Source organism: Pseudogymnoascus destructans (genome assembly GCF_001641265.1).
Source record: "Pseudogymnoascus destructans isolate 20631-21 unplaced genomic scaffold scaffold_10, whole genome shotgun sequence".
Classification (NCBI taxonomy): Eukaryota; Fungi; Ascomycota; class Leotiomycetes; order Thelebolales; family Thelebolaceae; genus Pseudogymnoascus; species Pseudogymnoascus destructans.
The window spans coordinates 1,040,544-1,054,321 of record NW_020167529.1 but is presented as its reverse complement, the minus strand read 5'-3'; the positions used below and the strand labels follow the sequence as shown (position 1 = coordinate 1,054,321).

General features: G+C 53.3%; 4 protein-coding genes across 4 annotated transcripts; 1 reads left to right on the top strand and 3 right to left on the bottom strand.

Moving 5' to 3' along the window:
- The first annotated feature begins 98 nt into the window (after positions 1-98).
- On the top strand, positions 99-3,523 carry NTH1 (alpha,alpha-trehalase nth1). The gene is made up of 5 exons (XM_024469887.1): positions 99-560; positions 616-682; positions 732-853; positions 910-2,651; positions 2,785-3,523. Exons 1-5 carry the CDS (start codon positions 393-395, stop codon positions 2,906-2,908), a joined length of 2,223 nt encoding a protein of 740 aa, XP_024324105.1. The 5' UTR covers positions 99-392; the 3' UTR covers positions 2,909-3,523.
- Positions 3,524-4,599: 1,076 nt separating this feature from the next.
- Positions 4,600-8,091, bottom strand: VC83_06284 (uncharacterized protein; the record flags this gene model as incomplete). Its single annotated transcript, XM_024469886.1, has 4 exons — positions 7,474-8,091; positions 5,426-7,397; positions 4,922-5,369; positions 4,600-4,898 (listed from the first exon to the last, which is right to left on the bottom strand). Exons 1-4 carry the CDS (start codon positions 7,686-7,688, stop codon positions 4,600-4,602), a joined length of 2,934 nt encoding a protein of 977 aa, XP_024324106.1. The 5' UTR covers positions 7,689-8,091.
- Positions 8,092-10,961, bottom strand: ICL1 (isocitrate lyase 1). Its single transcript, XM_024469885.1, has 3 exons — positions 10,123-10,961; positions 9,908-10,063; positions 8,092-9,853 (listed from the first exon to the last, which is right to left on the bottom strand). Exons 1-3 carry the CDS (start codon positions 10,351-10,353, stop codon positions 8,600-8,602), a joined length of 1,641 nt encoding a protein of 546 aa, XP_024324110.1. The 5' UTR covers positions 10,354-10,961; the 3' UTR covers positions 8,092-8,599.
- Positions 10,962-11,942: 981 nt separating this feature from the next.
- On the bottom strand, positions 11,943-13,258 carry VC83_06282 (uncharacterized protein). The gene is made up of 2 exons (XM_024469884.1): positions 12,215-13,258; positions 11,943-12,139 (listed from the first exon to the last, which is right to left on the bottom strand). Exons 1-2 carry the CDS (start codon positions 12,522-12,524, stop codon positions 11,982-11,984), a joined length of 468 nt encoding a protein of 155 aa, XP_024324111.1. The 5' UTR covers positions 12,525-13,258; the 3' UTR covers positions 11,943-11,981.
- Between the last annotated feature and the right edge of the window lie 520 nt (positions 13,259-13,778).

The window sequence follows — 13,778 nt, the reverse complement described above, 5'->3', positions numbered from 1 at the left end:
GTACTCTCCATGTACCTTGACCATAGACCCTTGCTTTTTTTTACCACCACCACTGATTGCTGTCACGCCTCCCAAAATAATATCACACCAGCCCATAACCTGCCCATAGTTTACTCACCAAAGGCTTCCCTTCTTTCTTTCTTCCTCCTCTTATCTTCTGACCACACTCCTAGATAATCTCTTTTACTCCACGCCACTCTCTTTTGCACCTTATATCACAGAGCAGAAGAGTATTTCTTCGCCCATTGCTTAATTCAACACTGCCGCCCGCCCGTCCTGCCTGTGACGTCTTCCACCCAACACCACAGCCGAGACCACCAACATCAAAAGAACGAACGACGAACGAACGCCTCCGGCATCGCCATAGTCCTCACCCAAACAACCCTCTCACGATGAGCACGACAGATGGGAATAAGCCAAACGAGTCAAACGGTAACGGTACGCCAAACGAGCCCAGACATGTGTCAATCGAGATCGGCGAATACGCCCCTGCCGACGCCTACTACGGTCTGAAGAACACCGCTCACCAGAATCCGCGGAGACAGTCGACCTTTTCTACGGTGCGTATTGTGGGATATACTGTATGATCTGGACAGTAGCTGACGGGAGATCTAGAACTACGCTGCTTCACGATTCCGCGAGGACACGCTGTCCGAACTGCCAGCTCGCCGTGGTAGCCATGGTAAGTTGCCTCTATACCGCCACCCTGACCACCTGCTCACCAACCACAGACGAGAGCACCCTCGGACAACTCAAGTTCCTGATCAACGTCGACAGCACACTAGAGAACCTGCAGAAGCAAGAAGACACCGATAACAACTTCCAAATCACCATCGAGGATAATGGCCCGAAGGTAGCTCCAACCCGCTCTATACCAGCTCCGACTGCGGAGGTTAACATTATTTTCAGGTCATCTCCCTCGGCACTGTTACTTCCAATGGCTTCCGACGCCATGATATCCGCGGCACATACATGCTCTCGAACTTGCTCCAGGAACTATCACTGGCCAAGGAGGCCGGTCGTCATATGATCGTGCTGGACGAGTCGAGGCTGAATGAGAACCCAGTGAATCGCCTGACCCGCCTCATTAAGGACACCTTCTGGGATAGGTTAACCCGGCGCATTGATGGACACGTGATCGAGATTGCTGGCAGGGACCCCAAGGACTGGACGGATGACCCGAGACCCAGGATTTATATCCCGAGAGGTGCACCTGAGCAGTTTGAGTACTACACCCAGGTGGCCAAGGACAGACCGGAAGTCCGCTTGGATGTCCAGTGGCTGCCGGAGAAGATCACCCCAGAAAGTGTCCGCGATATGAACGCAAAGCCAGGGCTTCTCGCTCTGGCAATGGAGGAGTCCCACGATCCCAGCACCCAGAAGATGACGCTGAGGGGTGTGCCTTTTGTCGTGCCTGGAGGTCGCTTCAATGAGCTGTACGGATGGGATAGCTACATGGAGTCGCTTGGTCTCATTGTTAACGGCAGAGTCGACCTTGCCAAGGCCATGGTCATCAACTTCTGCTTCTGCATCAAGCACTACGGCAAGATCCTCAACGCGAACCGCTCCTACTACCTGTGCCGCTCGCAGCCGCCCTTCCTCACCGACATGGCCTCCCGCGTCTACGACAAGATCCAGCACGAAAAGGGCTCGCGCGAGTTCCTCCGCCTCGCCACCCTCGCCGCCATCAAAGAATACCGCAGCGTCTGGACCGCCGAGCCCCGCCACGACCCCATCACCGGCCTCTCGCGCTACCGCCCCGAGGGCCTCGGCGTCCCACCCGAAACCGAAGCCTCGCACTTCATCCACATCCTCGAGCCGTACGCAAAGAAGCACAACCTCACCTTCAACGAATTCGTCGAGGCCTTCAACAACCGCGAGATCCTCGAGCCAGAACTCGACGACTACTTCATGCACGACCGCGCGGTCCGCGAGTCCGGCCACGACACGTCCTACCGCCTCGAGCGCACGTGCGCCGACCTCGCCACCATCGACCTCAACTCGCTGCTGTACAAATACGAGGTTGACATCGCGCGCATCATCCGCGTCCACTTCGACGACAAGCTCGCCGTCCCCGCCGAATTCTGCACCGGTAACATGGTAGCGGGCCAACTCGAGACGTCGGCGCTGTGGGACCGCGCGTCGCGCGCGCGCAAGAAGGCGATTAATAAGTACCTCTGGAACGAGGAGAAGGGCATGTTCTTCGACTACAACACCGTGTCGCAGCATCAGCAGACCTATGAGTCCGCCACCACCTTCTGGGCCATGTGGGCTGGTCTCGCGACGCCGAGGCAGGGCGAGCAGATGGTCGCGCAGGCTGTTCCCATCCTCGAGGCCGCTGGAGGTCTGTTATCAGGTACCCGTCACAGTCGTGGCGAGATTGGCCTCGAGAGACCGAATCGGCAGTGGGATTATCCCTATGGCTGGGCGCCGCAGCAGATGTTGGCGTGGACGGGACTCCAGAGATATGGACACCAGGATGTTGCCGAAAGGTTGGCGTATAAGTGGTTGTATATGATTACGAAGGCATTTGTGGATTATAACGGCGTGGTGGTGGAGAAGTATGATGTTACGCGCCCTGTGGACCCGCATAGGGTGGATGCCGAGTATGGGAATCAGGGGTTGGATTTTAAGGGGGTGGCTAAGGAGGGGTGAGTTTTTTCTCTTTTTTCCCTCAACTCTCCATTCCTCTCTCTCTTTCTCTCTTTTTTTTTGTTGGGCAGCCAGCTAGCCCCCCCTCTTGCCTCGCACAAGCAAGGGATAGCTATACTAACGCAAACATAGCTTCGGATGGGTAAACGCCAGCTACGTCTACGGGATGCAGATCTGCAATGTGCACATGCGTCGCGCCCTGGGGACTTGCACGCCCTATGAGACTTACCGCAAGATGACCGAGCATGGTCTGTGAGCTGGTCTGCGGTTCTGCATCCCTGTCCTGTTCCGTCCCCGTCCGTCCGCCTCCCTCCCTGTCCCAATATGACAAGGTTTTTGGATACACATGCGCATACGCGCCCTCCCAGCCCTTTGCGTGCATTCGGTGCTAGAACCCCGCGCATCACCACCATTCATCTGGGAGTACTCCCTCAGGGCGTGGTACGGAACTGTCCATCCCTACCCCATCCGCCTCATGCTATCTGGAGATACGGGGTATAATGAAAGAGATGGATCGGGTCTTTTAGACTGTACTGTATACTATCACCACTGCATAGATGATACATGTGGCCTACAGAACACACATGGGATACAGGACATAGGCGGTGTGGTCTTTTTTTGTCGGTTTTACAGGTGTAGAATGGGACGGTAGAGGAGCTGCTATGCTGCATTGGGGGGGCTGTATGAATGGATGGATGGATGCGTGGGTGAAAGGTTGTGCACAAGATGGGATTGGTGGATGCATGGATGTGCGGTTGTAGGCCGGGTTTGTGGATGTAGATACGAGTAGGAGTGAGTAGGAGTTAAATAAAGGGGGTTCATCAACTATCCTTTCTAACCGCCCTAGCGAAATTGCAAAGCTAAACCTCCCATAATCATTTCATCTCATCCACCTCTCTCGACGTTTCAACGTTTGTTTGTATCACATTTTACCGTAGCAGCACGAGCCTATCTTCGACTCGCGCCTGTTTCTATTTCGTGGTTTCCCGCGCGCAAGATCGTGCAAAGTTCACAAGGTTTGTGACGACACATTTCTTAACCACTTACGTCGCAGTTAAGTTAAGTGGTTAAGAAATGCACAGAAAACCAAAAGAAATAAATTACGTGATGTCATTGTGATGATAACGCTAAAATGAGCTGAAGATCGTGGTTGTACTTATGTGACTCTGGATTCTCTAGGCCCACAGGCTGAGTTATGGGTTCAGCATCGACCGGAGTGGATGCCCAAGTTAGCAGGCGCACAGTGCAGAAGCAAGAGTTTTAAGTAAAAAAGAGTTTATAAAAAAGGTTGTATGGCTTCGGTTTCATTGTTCGTTTCCTAGTATTGCTACGAACATTAACGTTGTTGGCTCTTTAACAGTTCCTTTTAGTTAGGTAACTTATGCTTCCTTCGCCTACACGAATATTAACACTAATGAAATGAACAAATGTATACTCGTCTCCCTATCGAAACTTCAAATACGTAGCTTGACACGACAGAGACCATCATCCACCCGTTTCAGCCGAGATTTTGTGTAGATCTACCTTTTTTTCTCTACGTAGGGAAAAATAACTTGGAAGGTTTGGGTGGGGGACAGTTCCTGTAGTTATTCTGAGAGATCTAAAGATACCAACACATCCCTTACTTCCAATAGCATTTCTCATATCGAGCCTTTATGTTTATAGCATGTGGTGAGCGCAATCGTTTTCGGAAATCTTTTTGGTATCATGGAACGCATCGTCTATCTTATGTATACATTACTCGTCCAGGAGGCGGATATTCATCCATCCATCCATCCATAGCATCCACCCAAATGCCAGAAAAAATTCCGCCTACCGTCCCAAACAGAAACGCCTTTGAATCCCCCCAAATTCCAAACTCCAACCCATAAACCGACCCCCCTTTCTTCCTTCCCTTCCCAATCCTAAATCCCAATCATTTCTCAACCCCCCAATCAACACCCCTCCTCAAACAACCGCACCCCCCTTCCTCCTCCTCGCCCTCCCACTCCCAAGATCAATACTCTTCATCTCCTCCAACAGCGCCCACGCATTCTCCTGCGGCTCCCCCCTCCCCTGCCCCGCACTCATCGGCACCTTCCCCGGCACCGGCGGCGGCCCCCCCATTCCCCCACAACCTCCCTGTCCCCTATACCCCGGCGACCCCGTACTATACCCATTCACCCCTCCATACTCCTCTCCCCCCCAATCCCCCGCCTGCGCCCTCGGCAGACTCCTCCCCCCCCATCCCTCGACCCAGGCGTCGACTGATACAGATTCGGATTCGGACTAATCGGCGCCAACGGGCTCGACCCCCCCACCGGCGCCGGCGCAGCAGACACCCGATGAGCCTTCTTCTGCAACCTCGTCCGTCCCTGCGCCGCCGGCGCCGGCGTCTGTTCCGCATACGAGCTCTGCGGGCGCTCGCGCCTTTCCATTCTCCGCGCCCCCCCAGCAGCAGGCGCGCGCTGGCGCGCCGCGGCGTCGAGTTTCTTCTGCAGATTCGGCGGCAGGGCAGCCCATGACGCCTGCGGGAGATGGTCGGAGGGATCGACTTCTCTGCCGTCGTAGAGGATGATTTTTGCGTCTGGATCGGGCTCGGTGGGTGTGACTGCTGGTGCGTGCGGGTTTAGTGATGAATAGTCGTCAGGGCCGAAGGGGACGGAGGAGGAGAGGGGACGCGGGGAGGGGGAGGGGGGGCGGGGGAGACGGATTTGCGGTGGATGGTGTGGGTGTGGCTTGGGGAGGGGTTGGGGGAGGGTGGGTGGGGGGAGACGGGTTGGGGTTTGATGACGTTAGTGTAGGTGGATGGGATGCCGCGGGATTGGCGGTCGGCGGGGGCGGCTTGGGGTGGGTAGCCCATGGGCTGGGTGTAGTGCTCTGAGCGGGCATCGTTGTGGTATTGAGGTTTCGGGGGCTGGTATGACTGCGGCGACTCGGAGTAATGCGTTGGTGCGGAGGAGAACTGGGAGTAGCTGTCGTCTCTAGGCCGGGTGTCGGAGTGGATCCTGTCGGAGATCCCGCGCTGGATTAGGGGGTCAAAGCCGGCTACCAGCGATGGAGGGAGCGATGGCATTGGGCTAGTTTGTGGTGGCTCAATCGAATCTTGAGTGTATGACCGTGCTGGCGGTGGCTGGTCATAATAAGGATCAGAATGTCGGTTGTCAATGGCTTCGTGCGATGCATTGTTTTTATAAGCATTGGAATTCATCTTGTAGTTTCCAGATGTTGTACTTCCCATGCCATTCAAGTTCAGAGGCGCCGGAGATGGAACATCATCGTATCGTCGGTCTCCATATTGTGACATCTGCGGCTCGCTAGCTCGGTGCGAAGCAGTAGCAAACGGGGTGGGTGATGGTGGCGCGTCCTCAACTGTCGGCTGCATAGAGCTGAACGTGCTGTTGTGGTATCTATCGTCGTATGAGTTATGCCTTGACCTGGATCCTTGGTAGTGGTCCTGCTGGCCATACGATGAGGGTGGTGGTGCCGGCGCCGGAGCATGTTGCTGGCGTGGAGGAGTGTACGGCTGTGGCTGTTGTGGAACATTCTGAGAATAAGCTGGCATAGATTGCCTTGGGTTATCTTGCCTCAGGTGATCAAACTGGGCCTCTCTCGTTGGGTTTGGTGGAGGAAACCCATAGCCAGGGCTAGATGCAGGCGCAACAGCGGTTTGATGAACTCTGTGTACTGGCGGTGGCGGTGGTGGCCCATCGGGGCTCGATGGAGGATCGTAATCCGAAACAGGCGGTTCGTAGGCCATTTGTTGGGGTGCATACTCCTGTCGAAGATCGTTGCGGCTGCGGGTGTAAGGATCCTCGTGTCTACTGGAGACATTGCTACCGTTGTAGTTCTCTTCACGAGGCTGGCCATCGTCATGTCTATCGTTGTACATATCCCGTGGATGGTGCCTGTCAGGCGCCATGCCTGGTGCTTGGTTGTAGCTCTTGATAGCAGGCGATACATGCTTGCTGTGAGATTGCGGGAGAACATGTGGCGGTGGGGTATTATAGTCTGTTTGTAGCGGCGGCTGGTCCATTCCAGTAGGTCCATATCGTCCTTGGATAACTTGAGAGTGCGTCCTGACATGCGTCGGAGTGTTATACTCCAGATTCTGCAGAGGAGATTGTGCCTGAATATAGGTCGGCGGCGTATTATATGCTGATCCCCGCGGCTGCTGAACCTGGACATGCTCAGGGGTGGCATACTGCCTTTGCTGCGGAGGCTGGACATGCTCGGGCGTGTTGTATGCAATCGGCTGCGGGGATTGAGTGTACTCCGGCACTGGCGCAGCATGCATTTTAGGCTGCTGAGGCGGGTGGTCCGGCGTCCCATTTGTATATCCCCTCGAGGGCTGTGGTAATACCCGCTCCGGAGTCTCAATCGGGCTCGGTGTTGCGCCCGTAGGGTCGCTCGGCAGCGGCCTCCTCTTCATCAGTTTCTCCTTAGGGCCTCTTGGTCCGCTCAGGGACTCTCTGGGTCCTCCTTCCACTGCGCTTGGTGCGCCTTCCCTGACTCTCTCTCTCAGCTTCTCTTGCTTAGGCCTCGTGTCGTAATAGGTGATCTCGATTCTGATCTCTCCCGCGTATTTTCCACGGCAATTCAGCGTGTGCCACAGGTCGTTCTGGCCGCCACCTGGCACGAGCACGTCTTGGAGGTTTACCCAAGCCTCCCCAATGAGATCCGTCTTCTTATCATCGTTGAAAACGGAAACCTTGAGCTGATAATAGTCGGGAGAATCGTGGACTGCGAAACGGAGTTCCTGGTCCCTGCGAGGCATCTGTTAGACACATGCTACCCAACGTCGCACAGCAAAGAGGAGATTAGGAAATCGAGGGGGCTTACCACTTCGGCGTCTGGCCACCGCGACGGTCTGTGTTCGTCTTCTTCGCCTCCTTCCCAAGTCGCGCCGCACAGTACGGGTCTTGCTTCCCAATGGACTTCCGGTTGGGCAGATTCTTCGCGCGATCCACGATAATCACCAAAGTCCCGATGTCAGGGCCGTCCACCGTCATGTCGGCGAATATGCCCGCCGAATGGACTTTCGTCTTTTCCGCCATGCTTGCGATTTGTTGTGTGTTGAAGGGGGGCCGACGGAAGAGCGTTTGTGGCCGTTGGCAGCGGGTTGTGTTGTTGTTGACGTCGAGTCGAGTAAGGGTACAAAAGTACCTAGAAGTTATAAAAGGTGCGGAATCCAGCTGACCATATTCTAGCGAGCGGAGGCAATGGAACTAGGTTGCGAATGATATATTAGATGGCAATTGCATTAGAGGCGACAGCGATTGTCGGTAGTTGTTTGTTATATGTGCCTTGTTGGGTCGACGAGGCTGGGAGTTGGTACAGCAACGTTGGTAGTACAGTCAGTAACTTGGAGTGGCTGGAAGCGAATATTTACAAATAGACAGGTTTCCAGGTTTCAGTATCCCCTCCAACCCCGGATGATAATAGGAGGTATATGAATTATAAATTTGCCTATTTTGAATAGTTGTCATTTGTTATAATTCTACTCCTATCCGTCTCTTCATTCCTGGCAGTGCTGGTTATCCAGGAATTACGACGATTTCATCATGACATGGTGCCCAGCCGACGGCGATCATTGGCGTAACTTGGCATCGCCGTCCTTTTACACGCGTCAACTGGAGGATAAATAAAGTGTATCAAGTAGATCAATCTTGTCAACACTTACGACGCATGACATACTGCCGTTGACCGTCGTCGTCGTGAACCATAAGCCCCTTGACGTAACCTCACGTACGTCGGTAGGGAACCAGGGGTAGGTAGGTCCCCTTATCTCCCTGAAAGTGGTGTATGTTCTCATAATAATGAATTAATTTAATGATATTCAGTACAGCCCATCACGCAGCCTTTTAATCTATGCTACATGTTCTCATGTTCTACCCTGTAGTACACGGCCAGTAGCCGCCTGAAGAAATACGCCCCTCTTCTTCCTCCACCCTATGTAACCAATCACTCATTTGAACTGGTCCTCCGTAACACCAGCACCCATGGCACTCGTACTCGACACACCGCCCTGGACCATCTTCAACAACTCATCGGCGTAGTTCGCACCGGACCACTTCTGATGCTTCACCACATCCACACCGCCATCCATCTCCGGCTCCTGGACCAACTCGCCATAGGCACGCATGCCCTGCTGGCTGTACGCGCTGCTGAACTTATCCGAGATGAGCGCGGTGGTGTGCAGACCAGCCAGGGTGATGAACTGCCAGCAGTACCCGAGGTTGGCGAGACGCTTGATGTACGTCTCCTGCTCGCTGCGCGGCATCGCAGTCTTCCAGTTGAACGACGGCGACAGGTTGTACGCGAGCTTCTGCTGGGGGTACACGGCGTGGACGCCCTTGGCGAAGGCCTCAGCCTGCTTGAAGTCGGGCAGCTTCGACTCCATCCAGATGGCGTCGGCGTATGGGGCGTAGGCGAGAGCGCGGTTGATGCCGCACTCGATGCCGCCCTGCATGCGGTAGTAACCCTCACGGGTTCTCGGGTTGTCCCAGTCCCAGAAGACGTCCTTGCCGAGAATGCTCCTGGCGATGGCGCGGGCCTCGGCGTTGCTCTTGCCCTTGGACTCCTGGGTGAACTTGGCGATCAGGGACTTGGCGTTTGCGCGCTGGGTGGCAGTTATGGCAGCAGCGACGGCCTCGGCGAAGGTCTTAAGACCAGCCTTGACGGTCCAGTCATCCTCGATGGCTTGGAGCTCGCCGCCGGTCTTTCCGGCCTCGAGAGCCTTGATGAGGAGCTCGTTGACGGGCTGGAGGTTGGGGTTGGTCGTGCCGAGGATGAAGGGGTGGTCACGGGGGTCGATGGTGGTGGTGATGAGGGTGGCGGCCTCGGCGTCAGTGCGAGCAATGGCGAGGAGATCGGTGCCCATGATATCGGCCTGAGCTCTGATGGCAACGAGACGATTGATGTGCTCGCTGATTGGGACCAGGACCTTACCGGCCATGTGGCCGCACTTCTTGGTACCAGGTGCCTGATCCTCAATGTGAATACCAGCAGCACCCTTCTCAATGAAGAGCTTGGTGAGCTTCATGACGGCGGTCAAACCACCATGTCCGGTATCGGCATCAGCAACGATTGGGCGGAGGTAATCGATGTTGGCCACGCCAGCGCGGTTAGCCTTGGGGGTGTTAGCACGCTCCTCGCGCTGCTTGCGGTCGTGGAAAAGTTGTGCCATGAAGAGCTGGTTCACTTTGTTGGGGACGGTGGTCTAAGTCTGTTAGCGATGGTCTTGCTGGTACAGTGATCATATAGGGCAACTCACGTATGGGTAATCAGCCAAATCTGGGCCAGGCTCGTCGCTCGATGAAGCGGTTGAGGATGATTGCCATCCAGAGACGTAGACGGTATCAAGGTACTTCGCCATCTGGGTCAACATCGTTGGCTCGAGACAGCCGTATGTGTAGCTCGCGTCTCCCTCCTAATAAGAGTCACATGTCAGTGCTACATTCTCACCACCGCAGAAACAGTTCAACATACCTTGAATCTCTGCTCCAGGATGTTCCAGAGCTTCTTCGACTGGTTGTTGCTGGGGTAGTTGATTTGGATTGTGCCCCTCTTCGAAACGATCTGCTCGGCAGTGAACGGCCTCTTGGTCTGCCTCCATCTCGAATCCGACCACCACTGCTTAACAGCGGCAACCTCGGCAGCAAAAGCCGCGTCCTCCTTCGCTAAATCCGCAGGCGGCGCCGCCATCTTGTTCGAAGCCATAATTGAGGTTTTTGGGGTCGCGTAAGTCACGGGTATAGGTGGTATATATGATGTCAGAGGTATGGGATGCGGCTATTGTATTCCAGGTGAGATGAGGAGTACAAATAAATATAGATTCCTACAAGCAACGGTAGAAATAACAAAAGGTCGATCTGGGCAATCGAGTAATATATAATACAATAGAAAATCCCCCCGAGGGGGCAGGGCCTCGTGGTATATATGACTCCTTGAGCCGCGAAAATGTCCCGCGGCCGGCAGGAGGCGAAAACAGTTCCAGAACTGGGTCGGGGACGGCCAAAGTACCTCGTCCTCCTCTATCCCGATATTTCAAAGGCGGAAACCTCTCATATTTCCTGCTGAGCTCAGCAGGATTCACGCCGATACACCAATGGCATTCGTCGATTCCCTAGAGTTTGGGATTTTGTGGCGTACCACCAAGGTCTGCGGTCAAAACTTACCTCGGACATTCTAAAGTATAGACCGAAAACAGTCTAGTGCGCTTATCGATTCTTTCCGAGCCAAGGGACATGGTTTTGGAGAACAACACGGTCTCTGATTGGCTGGATTGCTGGCCATGACGCTATCAGCGACCCCAAAATCCCTTGCATGTGAATAAAACTGCTTACGTAACCAACGAGGCTGACGTGCCCAAAGCCTCCCCCACCACCAAAAATTCGACATTTAGCTGCGCTATCTCCAATTGAATCAAACCTCGGCACAAGAGGCTGAGCGCCTGGGAGCGTGGCCAGATGCGACAGCAGGTGGGTGAGGAGTCCACATGAAATCGGTACCTGAACATGGGCCCCTGAGTATCTTGGGCTCCTTCTGTCGCTCCGTTTCCACCCGGGTGACTGCGTGGTGGGTGCGTAGCTCGGAAGTATCCCGAGGGATTTGGAGATGGAGATGGAGGGTTGGTGTGCAGCATGATGATGGCTTCGAGAAGCGTACAAGAAGTCAGTTGGGGTGGGATTTGGGCGGGTTGGAGACAGACATATGCATGGGTTCCTATGGGGTCACAGTATTGAGTATTGGGGATTATACAGTAGCTCCCACTGGTGGCGTTCTATAATATACTCTCTATATAGGTATTCAGTCTGCCTCGGGAATTGTTTGCGAACTGGGGCTAGTCAAAGCCGGTACAGGCGGGGTTGATGGCTTTACGTTGTGTTGTAGAATTTCAATATAATAATGCTTTTTTAATAGTTTAGTTATTTAACTTCTAATAATTTATTGTGGAGTTGGAAATCTTCGAATTGAGTAGATATAACAATGGCTTTAAAATAAACTTTATATTCAAGTTTAACCATATACTTTCATACGTACTTGGACTACATGTGTATATATAAATAGTTGGTGATATAAGTTAATATAACTTGAGATAATAACTTATCACCAAAATAAAATACGCGTATGACATCCAATTCCACTGCCCTCGATTTTTCGTAACAGGTCGCTCTCTGAAAAGTATCTTGCAACCGCACTAATTGCTTTATGACAAGTTGGCTCTCAATGCCTGGTAATGGCATAGAAGGTATAAATAGAGATTTGTTCATTATCTATCATCGCCCCTCCCGACATGTCCATCTAACCCCTCATCCTATTATCATATACAAGCCCCCTCCCACTCCTCACAACTTACTCTGCACACACAACCCAATCCCCACCAAACTCAACGTCATCCCAATCCACGTATCCCGACTAATCACTTTCCCCTCCACATACCAATCCCCAATAACCGTAAACAAAAACGCCAGCGAATTCGTAATCGGCACCGTAAGACTCAATTCTGCGTCACACACACACACCAATTAGCCATTATCCCTCACCCCCCCTCCCCCCCCCTCCCCCGAACTGAACTCACCAGCCTGCCCAATCAACAAAAAGAACCACACGCTCCCCGTCAGATTCACCACCAACGGCACCGCATACCGCCAATTCTTCAACAAATCCGTGATCCCCAAAAACGCGCCATACACCGCGCTCCTAATCCTACTCCCCTTCACAGCCGCGGTCTCGAGAATCGGATGGGCGGGAGGCTTGTGCGAGCGCGCCGCGGCACGGATGAAGGGTGTGGTGAAGCCCCAGGCCAGTCCGATCAGGAGGAAGCCTAGGATGTAGTTCGCGATGGGAGGTGCGGGGGCGGGGGGAGAAGGGGGGGTGGTGTCGGCCATGGCGTGTGGCGTTGGGGAGGATGGGGTTATGGTGATGGTTGTGGTTGTGGTTTTGGGGAGGCTCCGAGACGAGAGCTGGACTGGAGCAGCCGGGTCGTTATCGTTATCGCGTCGTCGGTGTCGGCTTTCCCCACATTTGAGATGTTGGGAGCTTGGAAAGCTGTATACGTTCTATGGCGTGAGGTCGTGAGGAGTGCGTTATTTGTCACAAGGCAAAGGGGGGTATATTTCGAACTTGGGTGTTCTCGAAATGAGGAGTCGTGACAGCTATTTAATTCACCATAAGGGCCACTAAGTCAAATCCGGCACTTTGGCGGAGTGGTTAACGCGATGCCCTGCTATTTCCATAGGAAGTATTTAGGCATTTCCTTCGGGAGCGAGTGTTCGAATCACTCAGGTGTCGATTTTTTTTGCATTTTTGCCAGTTGGATCGGTCGTATATGACTGTGTGGAGTCACTATAATTATAGGAGGTTATTGATGAGCATTTAGGTCTTCAGCAAACTCAAGATGATGATGAAGAAGAGTTGCAATTAGAGCGTTTTTTACATTCTGTGAAGAGCGCTCGTCAAGCACTACAGGTTCTGATTGAGTTTACTGAAGAACAAGAGGCTCTTAAATCAGACTATTTACGAGGCCTCGAGCGTTTAGAATTCGCTCTTGAGGCATTAGATCAAGAGTCACGGGTGCAGAGTACGTTAGATAGTTGGATTACATAAGAATCAATATAGCGATATTATCATTATAACGATATATTCTGCTGGCAGCAAATGCATCGTTATATCGGTGCTTTACTGTACTATAACGGCGGCACCCCGTTACAGTAGTCCTCTGTTCTAGGTTGGTTAGTAAATACCTTCACACCTAGTACTTCTCCCAATTGAGGCGCAACCCTCTACCGTGACTCAATTTGGCTCTAGAGACTCTAAAATAGAGCCGGAGGTTCGTAGGATGCACCGCGTACAGGTGTGCCGGGAGGGCTGAGATGGTGGTGCGGTGTGGGATTTGTTTGCTACAGTCCCAAACGCACGCTGATCTTACTCGGAGAGCACTCTAGTTCCTATGACAAAAGAATAGTGCGTTCTAGTTCCTATGACAAAAGAATAGTGCGTAAGATTTTGTGCCATTCCCCTTTCCGCCAAGCTCAACATAGCAGGCGTGCCAAAACGTTTCGCGCTCTCGAAAAAAGGGATCGGGTCGTGGCTCTATGCTGTATCCCTTGGGTGGTGCAGATTAGGGCCGGTATTAATGCGGG